Below are 19,772 nucleotides of genomic sequence, written 5' to 3'. Positions count from 1 at the left end.
CTGGTTCTCACCTTAGCACCTCCTCCACCACCTTAGCACCACCCACCTGTCCTAGTCCCTCCTCCTCCTCATGCCCATACCTGTTGGGTTATGATAATGAGGGGGAGGGTATGTTTTCTGGGGGCTCTGTGATGTCACTATGCCCCTGTTTTTGGATTGGCACGTTTGACTCTCAAGGTTTCAGCCTCCAGGAAAAAACTCCAAATAGTCAGAGAAGACATGAAACACCATAAAACCACCAGCGGGGGCCTTAATGAAGTTCTATCAACCTCATAGACACATGAAAAACAGAAAAAGTGCAAAACCATGGCACCACCTCTTTAAGACCTGAGGCAATTCGTAAAAAATGTTTTTAAAAAAACAAAAAAAAAACAACAAGATTTTTCAAAAATAGCAGAACTACAAGCTCATAGCGCGGCACTCGGTGCCGCGCTATGAGCTTGTAGATCTGCTATTTTTGAATAGCCAAAGAAATCTAAAGTGACACTGATGCGTTCCAGGTCTTAATGGGTTAAGACAAGTTGACAACCACCAGGAGAAGTTTATTTTATTTTTAATTGAATTATTGTTATCATTATCTTTGCGTCTGCATGCGCTTTGTCCCAGTGATTTGACAGGCTGAACTATCGTGTTGGATAAATGCATCCAACATTATGTAGGCCAATCCAATGTTTGCTGGTTGCCACGGAATCTATAACATCAAAACAAAAGCCGTACGTTATATTAAGGGAGAAAGGATCGCTTTAGGCTGTTCTATGAAATCCAGGTAAGTTTCATTTTATAAAAGGAAACGGTACAGTTGATTAAGAGATATCCACAGAAGGAAGTCATTCATCATAGTTTGTTATGCCGTTTCCGTTTCAGTCCAGAGGGACTGTTTAACTTTATTGGGAGGCTGCTGTTCTTGCAGTAAGCTGTCTGTCTGTGATGACATTGATGTCGCTGTCTGTCTGTCAGTCAGACTGTCTGTCTGTCGCTGGCTGCTGCTCACTGTTAGACACAGTGGTGGAAAGTAACTAAGTACATGTACCCAAGTACTGTACTTAATATTTTTTAATTTTACTCCACTACATCAGGCAAATATTGAACTTTTACTCCACTACAATTATTTCAAAACTTTAGTTACTAGTTACTTTGCAGATATAAATCATTATATCATAAAACATACATTAACCACTTTAGCCCTATTTTATCCCTAGGCTATACATGTACATGACAACTATTTTACTTTAGCACATTAGAGTGTAAATGCTCGGTTCTTACACTGTTGGTGCAGCAGATGAATCCTTTCTCCTTGACTTCATTCTTCCACGTCTCCAGTAGCTCAGGGCTGAAGTTGGGAAGGCCGGGCCGAGTGTAGTTTAGCTGGAGAAAAAAAACAAGTAACCACCAGTCAGTCAATATTCCTGGTCTGCGTGTGTTCAGGCATCACAGAGAACGACTGGGTTTAACTACTGTACCATGTTTTGTTTAGATACTTTACAGGATTTATTTTAATGGATAGTGATTTGTTTAGTAAAAACAGTTTTTTGAAAAAAACATATGTTTCTAAATCAGTGGTTCTCAAACTTTTTCATGTCAAGGACTCCCAAAATGTATATGCATTTGGCCGCGGACTCCCATCTCAAAATATTTTGTTCCAGGGACCCCCCGAAGCAAAGATTTGAGTTACAAATGTTCGCTTTAAAAAATATATATTCAAAGATTTGAGCACATTTTCTAAATTTGTCAAAAATAGCAGATGTACAAGCTCATAGCGCGGCACTCGGTGCCGCGCTATGAGCTTGTAGATCTGCTATTTTTGAATAGCTAAAGTGTAAAATAATGCTTTTTAGCTAAAAAAAATGACACAGATGCGTTCCAGGTCTTAAAGGGTTAAGCAGGAAGCACACTTGCACTTACACAGGAACTGTGCTTATTCTACAGTATGTCGTACACGCATTTTAGTAGTTACAATCCTCCTTATAATTTACAATGTAGGCATTTACAGTAACAGACGCTCTAAATCCAGAGAGACTTGCAGTAAGCAAGGTAAACACGAGGTAATAAATCAAATGGAAAGAAATAGTCATCTACTGTAAGATCCTAGGTAAACCAAGAACCTAAATAATAATAAATAATCTGTACATTGAAACTATACTATACTATAGCAGTGGTTCTCAAACGTTTTCATGTCAAGGACCCCCAAATTGACACTTATTAGCCCGCGGACCCCCATTTGAAAAGATAAGCCAGGGACCCCCGTAAGAGAATATTTTTACGGCTCTCTAGCAGTGATTCTCAACCATTTTAATTTCAAGGACCCCCAGTTTGACATGCATTAGGCTACGGACCCCCATTTAATGGCATTTATATCTCTGGGACCCCAATTCATATTGTAAAATCAATGTTAATTTAACTCTTTTGGACACTCTGAGAGTGTCCAAATGGACACTCTCAGAGTACAACGGGTCCATTTGGTTCCTATCCTATTCCTATCCTATCCTATTCCTTTTACTCAAGTACATTTTGAACACGGGACATGTAACAGAGTACTTCTACATTGCAGTATTGATACTTTCACTTAGGTAAAACAAACATGTGAGTACTTCTTCCATCACTGTTCCAATCCACACCTAACCGTTACGTATGAAAAGCGCTCAGCGGTGGATTTGGAGGTGGATTTGGGCGACGCGGCGGTGCTGTTGACTGAAGTGCAATTAAAGCAGAATGAATGCATCAGTAACGGTGCTGTGCATTTCCTGGAGGGAAGTGAGATACCGGGGTGTGTTTATCTGTTTGATGTCAAACACTATTTCAGCCTTCTCTCTCTCTCTCTCTGCCGCTGTGAGGCTGTTTCCAGTCCGTTTTCCTTTTCATGTTCAGGTCGGCTTTGATGTGTGTGTGCGTGTGTGTCTATACTGATAATTCCTCTGATGTTTGTGTGTGTGTGTATGTGTGCGCGCGTGTACGTGCGTGTGTGTCACAGCAGCAGTATGTGTCTGGTAGTATGATCAAGTAGGGCAATAATTAACGAAAGAAACACAACAAGTTAGAACGTGGAGATAGGAGGTTTCTGCCCGACAACAACCGTTTTATTAACAGAGATGCTTTCCCGGACTGAAAGCTATAACAACATATAGGCTTTCCAGGTCTAAATGGGTTAATACGGTGGTTCTCAACCAGTGGTCCGGGGACCACCAGTGGTCCTTAAGGGTGGGTTCCAGGTGGTCCCCAGCTAAATGATGGAGAGTTGGTAACCAAATGGACCCTTATAGATCTTTAAATCTTGAGAGTGTAAAATGGAACCAAATGGACCCTTATAGATCTTTAACTCTTGAAAGCGTAAAATGGAACCAAATGGACCCTTACTAGGGGTGTGCCGATACACTAATTTCACGAAACGATACGATACGATATTTGGCTCACAACTTCGATACGATTTCGATACGATACGATACGCACTTTTTTTATTATGAAAATATATGGAGGAGAAAAAAAGAAAATGCAAACAAATAATTCTGTTTTTGCATTATTCAGACATGCAAACTTGTAGCTTTTCAGCTACAATAGCAGTTTTGAATCCAAATAGTATGACACCTGACCCGAAAAAAAAACATGTTGTCACTCTTTTCACTTCGGGGCCGTTTGCATGCCTGATTATTATGATTGTAAAAAAAAAAAAAAAAAATGATACATATCGTCGCGAAAACGTATCGCGATATATCGCGGGACGATATATCGGCACACCCCTAACCCTTACGGGTCCATTTGGTTCCATTTTACGCTCTCAAGAGTTAAATTATTGACATCAGCATCTAAATAATTGTTATTTTGATCAACGTTGGCCTGTTATCTCTCCTATGGTACCATCATCAATACACCATGTGGACAAAATCTGGACAAATATTCAAAGTCTCGGGTCTGAGAGGCTAAATCTCATCAAATGGTGGTAAGTGGCTCAAATGCCGAATAAATAATGGCCCATGACATGAAAAAGGTCGAGAACCCACTGGGTGAACAGATAGAATCAGGATCATGGACATAACTGTGGTCACTCTCTCACCCTCTTGCTGTCGGGCACCAGGTCGTCCTTGATGCGTCTCTTGGTGCCCCAGTCCTTGGCCAGCTCGTCCTCGGCGATCTCCTGCAGGTGGAACACGGCCACCTGGGCCGAGCGCCGCCGCACCCTGCCGCTGGGCGTCCGGTCCAAGTCCTCCCCCATGCTGGTGCTGGTGGAGCTGCTGGACTTCAGGGTCTGGAGCTGCTGCTCCGTCTTCGCTCTGTCCCGCTGCTCCCTCTCCCTCTCCCTCTCGCGGGCCTCCTTCTCTCTCTCCTTCTCCCGGGCGGTGTCGCGCTCCTTCTCCTTGGGCCAGCAGCACCCGGTGGCCGTCGTGGTCGTGGTCGTCCTCTCCGGCCACTCCTTCCTGTCGGGCTGACTCGGCTCCTTCCTGTTGCCGCCGCCGCCCGACGACGGAGATTCCTCGCAAATCACCTGGAGGAGAGGTCAAGAGGTCAAGAGGGTGAGAGATGCTTTGCTTTAGTGTCTGGTGAGCAAGGTTATTAGAGTTAACCCATTAAGACCTGAGGCCGCTTCTTTTCAACAGTTTTTCGGATAAAAATATAAAAAAAATATTTTCACGATTTTTCAAAAATAGCAGATATACAAGCTCATAGCGCGGCACTCGGTGCCGCGCTATGAGCTTGTATATCTGCTATTTTTGAATAGCCAAAGGAATCTAAAGTGACACAGATGCGTTCCAGGTCTTAATGGATTAATGAAAACTAACAAAATAATGAAAACTAAAATTGAAAATACATTTTTGGTCAAGTGAAATAAATAAAAACTAGAATAAAAAAAGAAAAACAATAACTAACTGAAACTGTATTGTGTGTTTACAAAACAAACTAAAACGAACTGAAATGGTAGACAAAATGACCTTAGTTTTAGTTTTTGTCAATTTATTTATATACTTAATCTGTAACTTAATACATCTTTTCTTGAGTTTTTATTACACAATACTTACTCTGGCCCTTTTCAATCCTGCACCTGACTTATTTGTCAATTTGGTGCAGGATTGAAAGGGGCCGAAGTATAAAAAAACTAAAACTAACACTAAAACTAATAAAAACTAACTATTAGCATTATCAAAAATAAAAACTAATAAAAGCTAGCAAATCCACTCTAGAAAGTAATTAAAACTGAATTAGAAAAAACGAATTCAAAACAAACTAAAACTAAACTAAAATCTAAACTATTACAACCTTGCTGGTGAGGTGCCACCAAACACATGCCACCACCTATTCCTAAACGCTATATACTTCATTCCCCCTGGTTCATTGCCATTTTTTCGCCTCCACACCGAATCTATTCACCGAAAACAGCTGGCCTACAAGCTCAGCTTTAGTATGGATTCTGTTAAACCAAGGTGTAAAAGACAGTTTGTTATCAGAAAGCCAAGTGTGGATTTTGCAGAGTTCAGAACTGAGGGCTTCCTCAACTTGCATTTTGTCCTCGCCCGAGGCCAGGAGTGCCGAGTCGCTGAGTCATCATCAGCGAACAAGAGCAACTTGCAGTTACAGGACTGCTTTCATGTCGTTGATGTATAGGAGGAACAGTACCGGCCCTAGTATGCTTCCTTAGGGAACCCCACAGTTCGCCGGGAGGGACAACGGACAAGGACAGGATTCCATTGACATCGACCACTTGTTCTCTTCCCTCAAGGTAGGATTTCATCCACTTTACAGATGTGTTATCACAACCGATCGCCTTCAGCTTATTCGGTAGAATTGAATGGTTTACAGTGTCAAACGCCTTTTGGAGCATGACCATGCCGCAGAATTTGCCCGAGTCTACTTCACGTTTGATGTAGTCGGTCAAATACAGTAGACAGGTGTCAGTGGAGTGGGATGTTCTGAAGCCAGATTGGAATTCAAACAGTAGTTTTCATTCTGTGAGGTGTGTACGGTGTATATCCATTTTGCAAAACGGTTACGCAAAGACCCGCCCCCGCCTGCCTCTGATTGGCCAGAGCTCGTTGCCTTGTCAACAACTTGGCAACGCCCCCTTCTGTGACGCACGCGGAACTGCCTCTCACACGTGCGGACCGCGTTAAATAACTCCCAAACCCCTGTAGCACCAGCTGTCTCCATGGCGTGCACCATTAAGTATTAGACTCCCAATAGACCATATTCACACGGCGGCCATATTGCCATTAAGTCAATGAAATGCCACCCCAGTTGCCACAGCAACGGGGTGGCATTTTCAATGTTAAATTCCAAAATGGCCGCCGTGTGAATATGGTCTATACCAGCGCCCACGGTATCGAATCCCACGTCCGCCGCTGTTTATTTATCTTATCTAAAATGCATCGCAAATATTTTTTTTAGGATTGAGGTTAGGTTTAGGCATAGTTTTTGGCGGACCACTTGGCCCACATTCGTGAGAACAGACTACAACCCCTAATATTAAGTTAGGAAGAAGTTCGGCGAAAAAAAAAGCTTACAAGTGAAGTACCCTTTCTTACCCTTTCTTTGCCCGTGTTGTTGTTGGTGTCAGTGGTGGCGGCAGTCGCGTCCTTGCTGTTGGCGGTGGAGTTGGGGGCGGTTGAGTGGTGTTCCGTGCGCGCGTGGTAGTCCTTGGCGTTGGGCGCGGCGGAGTGTTCGGTGCGTGCGTGGTAGTCCTTGGCGTTGGGCGCCGCCGGGTGGTGTTCGGTGCGTGCGTGGTGGTAGTCCTTGGCGTTGGGCGCGGCGGGGTGTTCGGTGCGCACGTGGTAGTCCTTGCCCGCCTTGGAGCGGTAGGTCTTCCCGCAGTGCGGGCACAGGAAGACGGGCTTGTCGTCCTCCGAGAGCTCCCTGCCGCAGCGCTTCTGGTGGTACTGGTAGCCCATCAGACTGGAGAACTGGGCCGAGCAGCCCTGTGGATGTGTGCGTGTGCGCGCGTGTGTGTGTGTGTGTGTGTGTGTGAGGTCGGTATGTGACATGGAGAGAGAGAGAAATGAGACAGAATTAACAAATGCAAACGAAACAGTCAAAGGGCGAAGTGGAATTTAACTCATTAAGGCCTGAGGTTCCGATTCTACAAAATGTCTTCTAAATCCTAAATCCTAATCCTTTTGAAAACAATCTAAAAAACAAATTTTCACGATTTTTCAAAAAATAGCAGATCTACAAGCTCATAGCGCGGCACTCGGTGCCGCGCTATGAGCTTGTATATCTGCTATTTTTGAATAGCCAAAGAAACCTAAAGTGACACAGATGCGTTCCAGGTCTTAATGGGATAAATGGAACACAATCATTGTTTTTGCTTTGGCAATTTGTTTTTGTGCAATTTATTTATTTATTTACTGTACTTTTACACAATTTGTTTTTGACGTGAGAAAGAGGGAAGGTAATTTTGTTTTTGTTTTTCAGGATGAAGGAATGTCAGTGTAAAAGACACAAAAAAAAACAAGCCTCCCTTAACGCAGTAGTGTGAGTAATGGGAACGCGGGGTGTTGATGTGGTTTTAGGCAACGTGACAAGAACAAGAGCGAAAAGGGTGAGGAAAGAAAGGGAGGGAGGGAGAGAGAGAGGGAAGGAGACAAATGACAGGATGTAGTGTCAGAGAGAGAGAGAGAGAGAGAGAGAGAGAGAGAGAGAGAGAGGGAGAGAGAGAGAGGGAGGGAGGGAGAAGAAAGACAGTGGGAAATAAAAAATAAAAACTCTAACCTGCCGAGGGAGGATACAAAAAGAAAAAGACATTAAAAACAAAACCGGAGAACACGGTGTGAACGGAAAGGCAGGGGAGAGGAAAGAAAGAGCACGGATTAAAGAGAGAGAGAGAGAGAGAGAGAGAGAGAGAGAGAGAGAGAGAGAGAGAGAGAGAGAGAGAGGAGAGAGAGGAGAGAGTGGGAGAAGCCTGAGTTATAGTTAAAGGAGTAGTTCATCCAAAACATTACTTATTTTCTATCAATTATGAGACTTTTTGTTTTTGTTTTTGTTGCATTCAATGCAACAACAACAAAAAAATCCATGAATTCAAGTCTCCATGGGTTGTGTAATCGATAGGAAAAAAAGTCATTTTCAGGGTGAACTATCCCTTTAAATTGCATGCGGGTGTGGCGCACGCACCGAAAATAGCTGATCTACAGGCTCACAACACGGCGCTGTGCGCCGTGTTGTGAGCTTGCAGATCAGGCTATTTTCGGGGGCTTAGAGAAAGAGACAGGCTCATCAGCGCACAGCAGAGAGAGAGAGAGAGAGAGAGAGAGAGAGCTGCACAACATACCTCGCTAGGACACTTGATTCGTCCCATCTGTTTGAGCACGCGGCGAAGTCTCTCCCGCTCCTCCTGCTCGTCCCCCGTCTGGCCTTCGCTCCCCGAGGGCTGAGAGAGAGGAGAGGAGAGAGGGGGGAGGGGGGGGAAACAAACAGATAAACACACACATAAAGTCACACACACACACACACACACACACACACACACACACACCCCTTAATTCCGACCAAAAATAAAAAGCAGCTCTGAAAACGTGTTTTTCCATCTCAGGGCTCTGTCTCACACAGTGCCAGGGGATCATTAACCCCTTCAGACCGGGAACGCGTCTGTGTGTCATTTTAAGATTTATCTTTGGGCTATTTTTTGTTTTTTAATCGTGTTTTTTTTTTGCTAATCTTTGGATATACGTGTTTTCTTTAAGCGAACATTTTTAACTCAAATCTTTGCTTCTGGGGATTCTACAATTATTATATATTTTTAAACTTATGTTGCTATAATATCAGTGGTTCATGGTGTGCCGCGTTCAGTGGTTTTTCATGTCAAGGACCCCCAAAATTATATGTATTCATCCGATACGGACCCCCCCCATTCTCAAAAAATTAGTTCCAGGGACCCCCAGGAGCAAAGATTTAAGTTAAAAAGGATATATATATATATCCCTCCACCCCCCCAAAAAAAACAGATCTACAAGCTCATAGCTATGAGCTTGTAGATCTGCTATTTTTTGGAATCGCCATAGAAATCCATAATAATGACACAGATGCGTTCCCGGTCGTAATGGGTTAAATGTTTTTTTCACGGCGTGCAGGGGGTGGGGGGGGGGTTACAGGGGGGGGTTGTTAGTCGAGGCATGGTTTACGACGACTGTCAAAGCCGTGGTGGTGGTTGGTGTTGTTGTCGTCGCCTCGTGCCCGTCGCCGCCTGGGTGTGGGCCGCTCGGTGCCAAACCCCAGCCTTACCAGGAGGAGAACCCCAAACAACAGATGGTTGATCTGCCAAGGGAGGAGGAGGAGGAGGAGGAGGAGGAGGAGGAGGAGGAGGGGGGGGGACCGAAGGGAGGAAGACGGAGACCGCCGGTCTCGACGGCACAGGAATGTCACACGAAAAAAACAAAAAAAACAACTGTTACTTCACGATGTCCTCATCAGAGGAGAATTGACACACACACACTCACACACACACACACACACACACGCACACGCACACGCACACGCACACGCACACGCACATACACACACACACACACACACACACACACACACACACACACACACACACACACACACACACACACACACAGTATCTTTTTAAGCCACAGTGACGTGACGCGCCCTATGGTACGTGCTAGTTAGAGCATTGGTTCTCAAAGTGGGGTCCTTGGGGACCGGCAGGGGTCCTTGGGGAGGGGGAGGGGGGGTTCCAGGGGGGTCCCCCCAGCTAAAGTTTGTGCATCTGCTATTTTTTAAAATGTTTGAAAAATATTCAAATTGTTTGAAAAATTATGTTTTTTTTTTTACATACATCTTTTCTTCTGGGGGGTCCCTGGAACCAAACCTTTTTCAGATGGGGGGGGTCCACGGCCATATGCATATCAATTTGGGGGGGTCCTTGACACGAAGAAGTTTGAGAACCACTGATGTAGAGGAAGGCCATCGACATCACGTGAGTGTTGGAGGTGCAAACAAAGGCTCATTTTTGTGGCGTGTGTGCAAATATAAAACTCATATTTGCAGCAGGGCTCGCTGATTATTTCAAACTTTTGTTGCCTTGATTACGATTAATAGTACAACCCAGTAAAATACAGGGTTAGAGGGATAGTTCACCCCCAAAATGCCTTTTTTTCTATAGATTACTTACCCCATGGAGCCTTGAATTCAAAGAGAATTCTTTGTTTTTGTCGCATAATTGTTTTTGCCAATAATCTGATGACCGGTGGAGTCTCTCCACCGGTCATCAGATTATTGGCAAAAACAATTATGCGACAAAAACAAAACAATCTCCATGAATTCAAGGCTTCATGGTTGTAATTGATATAAAATAAGTCATTTTTTGGGGGGTGAACTATCATATCATGAGCCTTCTCGCAAACTCAACGCTGACGATATATCCGTGTTGTTTGCACCTCCAAGACAATGGCGGACTTGGCCACAACCCCACAAACATACCCGTATGTATGCGTGTCTCAAAGAAGGAGCAGGACACGAGATGGCGACAGGATGCATCTCAGCTCTAAAGTAAACGCTGTTGCGGCGTTAAGCCCTGCAGGCTCTGAGAGGACAGACACTAAGCTAAAGCCCTGATTCTATTCTGCAGGGGAAGGATCTGTGAAACTACACATAGAGACATCATGTATACTTAATGCCCTCCATCACAGAGAGAGAGAGAAAAGACGCAGGAGAGAGGGAGAGAGGGAGAGAGAGAGAGAGAGAGAGAGAGAGAGAGAGAGAGAGAGAGAGAGAGAGAGAGAGAGAGAGAGAGAGAGAGAGAGAGAGGAGAGAGAGAGGAGAGTGAGAGGAGAGAGAGAGAGAGAGAGAGAGAGAGAGAGAATGAGAGTGAGAGGAGAGAGAGAGAGAATAAAAGAGAGAAAGAGATATAGTGAAAGCAGAGAGAGGGAGAAAGAGAGTGCAGAATTGGAGAGTGAGAGGAGAGAGAGAGAGAGAGAGAGAGAGAGAGAGAGAGAGAGAGAGAGAGAGAGAGAGAGAGAGAGAGAGAGAGAGAGAGAGAGATAGAGAGAGAGAGAAAGAGATTAGAAGAGAGAGAAAGAGATGTAGTGAAAGTGGAGAGAGAGGGAGAAAGAGAGAGAGCAGAATGGGAGAGTGAAAGGAGAGAGAGAGAGAGAAAGCAAGAGAGAGAATGAGAACGAGAGAGGAGAGAGAGAATAAAAGAGAGAGATAGTGAAAGAGGAGAGAGAGAGAGGAAGAGAAAAAGAGACAGAGAGAAAGTGAGGGGGCGGGGAGGGGCAGGGGGGGGGGACAACAGACAGGACAGTGGCAACACCGCCAAGGTCAGTCTCAGCGGGGTGACCCCTGCCCTTCTGTTGGGCCACGCTGTGATTTAAATGCCATGGCGACGGCGATGATGACATCATCACACCGGATGGTTTAGTTAAGGCTAAGAGGGAACAATACCGGGCAGCGCTCTGAAACGGCGCTCACGCCAACGCTCCAGGTTTCCACGGCGATGGCTTCTTAGCCTGGCACGAGCGCCGGCATGGGGGTAGGGGGGAGGGGGGGGGGGTCATTGTCATCAGCTTTGTTTGTCTTGGAATGGTGTTAGGAGAACGTTCAATGGGTTCAGGGGCTGAGGAGGGAGACCAACCAATCTTAACGTTTTGGCCGGTTGGCGGTTTTTAAAACACGCCCCTTCCTCTTTTCTTTTTTGCCCCCCCACCCCCCGCCCCTGCTCTCTCTGCTGGCTTGGCTGGCAGCCAATAAGGTCATGGCAACACAACAGGTTTTCGGACCGAAGACAAACGACTGTGTCAAACTCTTTAGCTTGCCAGCCACAGATGGCACCATCATCGATCATTGCTCCTAAATCAACTGTGATAAGGCACTCATAAAACACTCTCATATCGTTGTGCCTGTAACAGCACAGTACGAATGCAGCACTGGCTCTCAACGATGTGGGGCGTATGGGGACCCCCAGGGGTCCTTGAGGGGGGGGTCCCCCCAGCTAAATGCTTGATAGGTGGGAACTAAAATGAAATGGTCCCTTACAGGTCTGGAATCAAGTGGACCCTTACGGGTCTGTAACTCTGAGAGTGTACAAATGGAACCAAATGGATTCGTATGGGTCCAATTTGGTTCCATTTGTATAGATTGGGGTCCCAGATATGGGGGTCTGTGTCCTATAGCTCTTCAGCCTATAGGGTTAGAGAGAGACCGCCAGCCAAAAGTCCCAGGTTCGATTCCCTCAGCCCCCTCAGCAATGTGTCGAAGTGTCAAACTGAGCAAGACACTTGAGATCTAACTGCTCCACCGATCGCTTCACACCAAACGAAATTTCAAAAAGTAGTAGAGATGGGCAATATAATCTATACCAGTCGTTTTCAACCCTGTTCATATCAAGGTCCATTATTTATGCGGCATTTGAGCTAGGGACCACAGTTTGATGAGATTTAGACTCTCAGACCAAAAACGTATATAATATTTCGTTGTCGTTTGATAAGATTTTGTCCACAATTCCATGCTGTGTTGATGATGTGGTACCATAGGAGATAACAGGCAAACAGTGAGCAAATAACAATTCTTCTACATTCTCTAATAGGCTCTATGCACAGCAGCCATTTTGGAGAAAAACTGGGCCTCTTCTTACTTCCTTCACAGGTGTTACCAATGATACTAATGATGGCTCTGTTCCATTCTGGTCAAACAGAGTCAGGGTGCTGATATTGTGCATGTTGGCTCACTAGAAATACTAGAAATACTATACTAGAAAAAGTAGTGGGTCTCAAAGTGTGGTCCAGGGACCCTCATGGTTCCTTGAGAGGGTGTAACTCTGAGAGTGTACAAATGGAACCAAATGGACCCTCCCGGGTCCATTTGGTTCCATTTGTACACTCTCAGAGTTATGGGGTCCTTGAAATTAAAACGTTTGAGAACCACTGTGCTACACTAAATGGAACAGAGCCTTCTTTAGTGTCATTGGTAACACCTGTGAAGGAAGCAAGGTAGGGGCCCAATATGGCTGCTGTGCATAGAGCCTATTGTGTAGACTTCTTGTAAATTAAGTCATGCAGATGTTTAACAATAATTTAACTCTTGTGAGCATAGAAACCAATGGTAGAAGTCCGGTCGTGACATTCTGCTCCTCTAGATGTCGCTGTACTGTAGCTAGTTCGCCTTCCAGTGATTCGTCTCAATATGTATCGCATCGCAATATAATACATTGTGATACAATCGTATCATGACTCAAGTATCGTGATATGTATGCCAATACCCATCACTAAAAACTAGCATGTCTCTGTAAGTAACGGTTTCCACCCGACAGAGGCGATATGTGCATATAAATGAAAAAAAGAATCACTGCAGAATAGCACACACGCACGCACAAGGACATGTTCTGCAGATAAGCATGTGCGCATACGCCACAAGCTTCAGTGCACACACATACTGTACACGTTCATAAATCATGCACGACTACTATACGTTCTTTGAGACACAGTGCTGCGACCGGGTGAATTATTTAGCAAAACATCATAGGGAACAGCGTCGCGTACGGTGTGCGGTGCAGTGTCACGATAATATCTTAATGAGGCCCGCGCCGCGCTCGGCTCTGTCAGGAGTTAACCCGTTAAGACCGGGAAACGCACCTGTGTCAGTTTTTTTTTCTTTCTTTGGGCTATTCAAAAAATAGCAGATATACAAGCTTGTGGTGCCGTGCTACAAGCTTGTAAATCTGCTATTTTTTGGAAAATAAATCGTGAAAATGTGCGCAAATCTTTGAATATACAAACTCAAATATTTGCTTCTGGGGGTCCCTGGAACAACATATTTTGAGATGGGGGTGGGTCCGTGGACAAATACAAATCATTTTGGGGGTCCTTGACATGAAAAAAGTTTGAGAACCACTGATATTATAGCAACATGAGTATATATTAAAAAAAACTGTTAGGATTTAGAAGACATTTGTAGAATCCCCCAGAAGCAAAGATTTGAGTTAAAAATGCTCGCTTTAAAAAAACATACATAATTCAAAGATGTGCACGCATTTTCACGATTTTTCAAAAATTGCAGACCTACAAGCTCGTAGCGCGGCACTCGGTGCCGCGCTACGAGCTTGTAGATCTGCTATTTTTGAATAGCCCAACCAAATCTAAAAAAAAAATGACACAGACGCGTTCCCGGTCTTAATGGCTTAAGACAGCTGCAGAATGTAACGTGAGCAGTCAAGGGTGGGAATATCACTCATCATCAGTGATAGATCACAACGCCCCGGGGATCAGCTTTCTACAGGAGAGAAGAGAAGCGCCGGCAGCTGACTGCAGAACAGACGCGGTACTATATACTGTGTACTGTAAGTACAGGTGCTTAGTACTGTAGTCTCGTGGATTAAAGCGGCACTGCGTAACTTTCCTCTTCTATACCCCCGTGGATTTGAACCCGGTTAGGGCGGGTCAACCCTCAATAGAAGAGCAGGGGAGAGAGACAAAAATACAATTGTACAGATGTGCCACTTCAAAACTTCACACGTTACTGTTCTTTCCCTGAAAGTGCCCTGAAAAAGCATTTTTTCCTCCCTGTTTTGCCCTTAAAAATGCACTGTTTTGCCCCTGAAAAGAAGTTGTCACTACACACCCCCATTTTTCCCTTCAACAGAAATCCATATACATGAGAACAAAAGAATGTGTGTTGAAGAAGGTGTCAGACTCATTATGAGGCGAAAGGTGATTTGAAGAGGTCCTTGACCAGTTGCTCAAATTAATTAGCATCATCAAAATAATTCAGCATTTTAAATGAAAAAATAAAAAGTTACATAAGCCCCGTTTTCACAGAGCCAAAGTGCAGGAGGTCATTTTTTAATTCACCTCATGTGATAACGGCCACTGATCTTGTGTGGCGGACGTTTTTGGCCGTTCGAAAGCCATCACATGCCCTCCCTGTAACCGGATATTTCGTGCGAGGATGATGAGGCCATCGGCCATCTTCGCACCCACAAGACATCGTGAAGTCATTGGTCATCTTCGCACGCGAAGGACGAATATGAGTAATTCTTTCCGAAAAGTACTGGGAGAATAAAAATGTCCCTTATATGAAGACGCTAGAAATCAAAGTACTGGGAGTCTGGGATAGCGTGATGAGGACGTCGACGGAAGAGAAAAAGAGAGCGTCGGGTGTTATAGCGCTCATCGTGGTCGAGCCGAGCGAGCTATTTATTATTTGTTTAACCCATTAAGACCTGAGGCGATTCTTAAAAATGTTTTCAAAATCCTAACAGTTTTTTGAAAAAAATCTAAAAAAAACAATGTTTCAAGATTTTTCAAAAATAGCAGATCTACAAGCTCATAGCGCGGCACTCGGTGCCGCGCTATGAGCTTGTATATCTGCTATTTTTGAATAGCCAAAGAAATCTAAAGATGCGTTCCAGGTCTCAATCGGTTGATAGGGAGCGGGGTGAGAGAGGAAAGAGAAAGGCAGGCACACTCAATGAAATGAAGGGATTGCGTCACGACCAGTGTTGCCCACGGCTCTGGTGTTGCCACGTCTGCTTATTAAAAGCGACCTTGTTTTTCTGCAAAGTTGCTTGTAAATATTGGTATTCGCAGGTTGCTTTTTATTTGTTGTGAGCTTGTAGATCGGCTATTTTCAAATTGCCGATGCATATAGGTTTAAAGTGCTCATGTGGCCTATAATAGTCACTTATTTTGGGCTTGTTTTCATAGACCTACGTTGCTTATTTCTCTCGCAAAATCTGGCAACACTGGTCAGGTATGATGAATTAATGTGGCCATTTAAAAAAAAACGAGTGTTGTTGACATTTCAAGATATGTCGTCTTGGACATGAGAATTTAGGCTAGAAACAGAACTAACTGCCAACTCCACCTGTTAATCCCTGCGTCGCCGTGATAATGATTGATTGAGAGAAAAATAATGTGAAAAAAGTTTGCTTAACCTCTATTCTTCCGATGGATTAAGGTTACAATCTCACATGCTTAGAGGAACCTCTCGGGCGAGTATAAAGTACTATGACGGTATAAAATAAACAAATGAAAAACGTTGGCTTATCAGGCAATATCAGAACTTTTGCTGCCAAAGACGGCATGTGAAAACGCTCTCTCCCATTGCCATTCCAGCAAGTTATGCTAATTATTTTGCTGGGAAAATTCTGGCACTGTAGTGAAAACGTGGCTATAGTGGCCAGGGGAGATATTATTCTTATGAGCTAGAACAGGGCTACTCTGTTACATTGACCCGCCTGTGACCTCCGCCCTACGGGACGCCTGATTGAGGTCATGACACTAATGTAACACCCAAGTGGGAAAGCAAACATCTTCCTCAGACAAAAGGGGAATCTCTCCTTGGCCGGGGGGAGATACTAGGCTGAAGAGCTGGCATAGCTTCTCTATTACTATGAGCTATTCAGTGATACTCAACCTTTTTTCCATTTCAACTTCTCCCCAAGGAACCACATTGACCCATATCTGGTTCCATTTGTACAGTTACAGAGTTACAGACCCATTCTGGGCATGTCAAAATAGGTGAACATCCGGCAAACTAAGTACATAGCAATCTTAACCACGTAAGTATAGCCACTTCTTACTTTTCAGGATTTAAATTCAAAATCAGCATAAGTAGCAGATCTACAAGCTCAAAACGAGCTTGTAAATCTGCAACTTTTGACGCTGTAGTATGATCAAGTGATTTTTGCAGATTTTTGCAGATCTACAAGCTCATAGCTATGAGCTTGTAGATCTGCTATTTTTTGAAAAATCGTGAACATTTGTGCAAATCTTCTGAATGTATATCATTTTTTTAAAGCAAACATTTGTAACTCAAATCTTTGCTTCTGGGGATTCTACAAATGTCTTCTAAATCCTGACAGTTTGCTGAAGAACGTATGTTTCTATATCTAGTGGTGCTCAAACCTTTTCAAGGACCACCAGAAATTATATGTATTTGGCCGCGGACCCCCATCTCAAAATGTTTTGATCCAGGGACCCCCCCCCCCCCCCCACCCCAAAGGAAAAATTTGAGTTACAAATGTTCGCTTTAAAAAGTATATATTCAAAGATTTGCAAACATTTTCCAAATATTTTCAAAAATAGCTGTTCTACAAGCACATAGCTTATATGTGAGCGGGTGCAGTGCTTTAGGCAGCAAGGGGGCATTTTTCATTTTTCATTGTATTACAGAGTGTTGAAGTACAGAATATAAGCTTTCATATGATGTATTATTCATTGAAATTGGAACACATTTGAAGAAGATGTGACCATTTGAATCTTGTTATCTATAATAGTCCAAACTGAGATAATCCCTTCTAAAGCATTTCCACTTCTAAGCACCTCTCAGTTCCAGGTAATGGGCGTGAACAATGGGTAATTTATTCAACCTAGCCACTCCTCTAATCACTCCCCCATTTTCGGATTTTTACTGTGGAAAGTAAGTACATTTACTCAAGTACTGTACTTAAGTACATTTTTTTTAGGTATTTTATACATAGGCTATTTGAAATGAGCTTGTATATCTGCTGTTTTTGAATAGCCAAATAAATCTTAAAATGGATTAAAACAGAGCGGCCCGCCTTGCTCTTCGCAGTGTGGAAGGGATGGACGGGTGCCAGGTTGGTTGGATTGGAGAGCATGGCATGCAGCCTGGTCCATATACTATTACCAACAGTTGTGTCTTCAGAGAGCCTACACAGCCTACTTATATTCACAGTTTAGCACGCACCCAATGATAAGACATAATCATAACACCACCACCACACATGCCTTTATGGGATAGCTTTACATCAGTGGTTCTCAAACCTTTTTCATGTCAAAAGGACCGCCAAGTTGACACATTATTATTAGCCCACGGACCCTCCATTTGAAAAAATGATGCCAGGGTTTAAGTTAAGTAATGATGTTCTGTACATTAGCAGTAGTAGTTATAGTTATAGATATTCAACTATTTTTTTCAATTAATGATGATGTGATATTATGTATGTGAAATAACTACTCAGGCTCTCTTACCTTGCACTTTATTTTTTTGTTTATATGGGATTCTGACATCGTTGTTGTCGGGCAGAAACCTCTTATCTTGATATTTTAACTTTTTTTGTGTTTTTTCGGAAATGAATGCGCTACTTGATCATACTACAGTGTTACTTCTGAAACGTTTAAAAATATATATATGTTATGGAAATCATTTTATTTTATTTATGAAATACTTTTGAAAAATGTTGAAATTGTTTCTTAATTGATGAAAATTGATGACTTTTTTAGTTTAAACTTTTTAAATGTTTTGAAAACATTTTTTACATTTTTTTTTTGTGGGAAACGGAAAAAAAGGGCAATATTTCCTCACAACCCATAAAAATTGGTCCGCGACCCAAACATGGGACCCGACCCACTGTTTGGGAGCCAGTGGCCTCTATATAATGTCACTGGGTGCAACGCAAACCCAAGGGCTCCCGTGGGGGAAAGCGCCTGCAGCAGTCATGCAGCAGCAGCATGCATCATATATATATATACCATGTCCATATGCGGGCCGGTGAAAGTGTGTGTGTGTGTGTGTGAGGGTGTTTGGTAACATGCTGCGGTCACTGGGTCAGTGTGCCACCGGGCGGAAACTTAAGCTCTACTTTGAGTCACTTACGCAACACTTAAGATTCTTCACCACTGGTTAATTACTGTAGAGGCCCCAGAGTCAACAGTCAGTCTGTCAGTAAGTAAAGTGCATCCTTAAAGGAGACTGACTGACTGTTGTTAAATATTCAAACCAAAGTAGACGTGTTGCACGAGTGTCCGGTTAAACCCTTTAAGACCGGGAAGGCATCCGTGTGTCATTTTAAGATTTCTTTGGGCTATTCAAAAATAGCAGATCTACAAGCTCGTAGCGCGGCACCGAGTGCCGCGCTACGAGCTTGTAGATCTGCTATTTATTTATATGTTTTAAAGTGAAAAAACTTTACTCCGATCTGTGATTCTGGGGGGGTCATATTTTGAGATGGAAGGACCGTGGCTAAATACATATCATTTTGAGGTCTCTTGACATGGAAAAGTTGGAGCACCACTGATATAGCAACATAGGTTTTTTTCAAAAAAACTCTTTAGAAGACATTTGTAGAATATACAGTATATTTAAAGATTTGCACACATGTTCAAGATTTTTCAAAAAATAACAGATCTACAAGCTCATAGCGCGGCTCCCGGATTGAATGGGCTAAAGGGGCATGAAACCCTGCCGGGATGATTTTGCAGCTTCGTTATTCCATTTCCAGGTTCCAGGTTCAAAACTACAGCAAGTTAAAAACATGGCAGGTAATAAACGACAGAGCCATGGCTGGGTCAATGTGCAAGCATAGACAGTAGTCAACCTTTAATAACTACACTCCTATTATTAGCTACAGCTGTGTATTTTCATAGGTTTGTCCAGAGCCAAGCATGATAGACAGAATTGACACACCTAAAATCTAACACACCCCTTATTAATGCATTATAGACCCGACCTTTAAGTAAAGTGTTACCCAAATAGTTATAGGTGTATTGAACAGCTGAGGCATGTCGATTTGTGGCAAAAAACACGTCCGTCTATATAATGTGTCTTCCCAGAAATATCACAGCCGTTTGCCAGTGCCATCACAAGTTTAACGGGCTCCGGTGTTCACAATAATCTTCTTCTGAATGTGATCGTCACGTGAGGTGAGATTACGTGAGGTGCTGCATTGCGGCAGCCAGTCACGATAATCTTAATAAAATCCTGCAGTGTGATTAATTTTTAAATATTGTGTATGCATGTTTAAGATTAGAGAGAAGAGAATATTATTATAAGATTATCCTGTAGTGTGTGATGTAACCAGATATCAAAATGGTTTAAGACGTTTAAAA

The 19,772-nt window shown here is 43.4% G+C and overlaps 1 protein-coding gene across 5 annotated transcripts in view; it reads right to left on the bottom strand.

The window, feature by feature from the left end:
- Nucleotides 1–19,772, bottom strand: part of znf512b (zinc finger protein 512B) — a 116,203-nt gene that overhangs the window by 9,326 nt on the left and 87,105 nt on the right. For all 5 annotated transcript variants that reach the window (XM_084068933.1, XM_084068929.1, XM_084068930.1 and 2 more), the window contains 4 exons: nt 8,249–8,347; nt 6,507–6,896; nt 4,046–4,474; nt 1,264–1,365 (listed from right to left, as the gene is read on the bottom strand). In XM_084068933.1, coding sequence (XP_083925059.1) covers nt 1,264–1,365; nt 4,046–4,474; nt 6,507–6,896; nt 8,249–8,347 — 1,020 coding nt within the window. The remainder of the gene's footprint in view (nt 1–1,263; nt 1,366–4,045; nt 4,475–6,506; nt 6,897–8,248; nt 8,348–19,772) is intronic.

Source organism: Gymnoscopelus microlampas, assembly GCF_963454915.1.
Source record: "Gymnoscopelus microlampas genome assembly, chromosome: 10".
NCBI classification, from domain to species: domain Eukaryota; kingdom Metazoa; phylum Chordata; class Actinopteri; order Myctophiformes; family Myctophidae; genus Gymnoscopelus; species Gymnoscopelus microlampas.
Note: the sequence above shows the minus strand (reverse complement) of the source record. Positions and strands in the feature narration are given on the sequence as shown.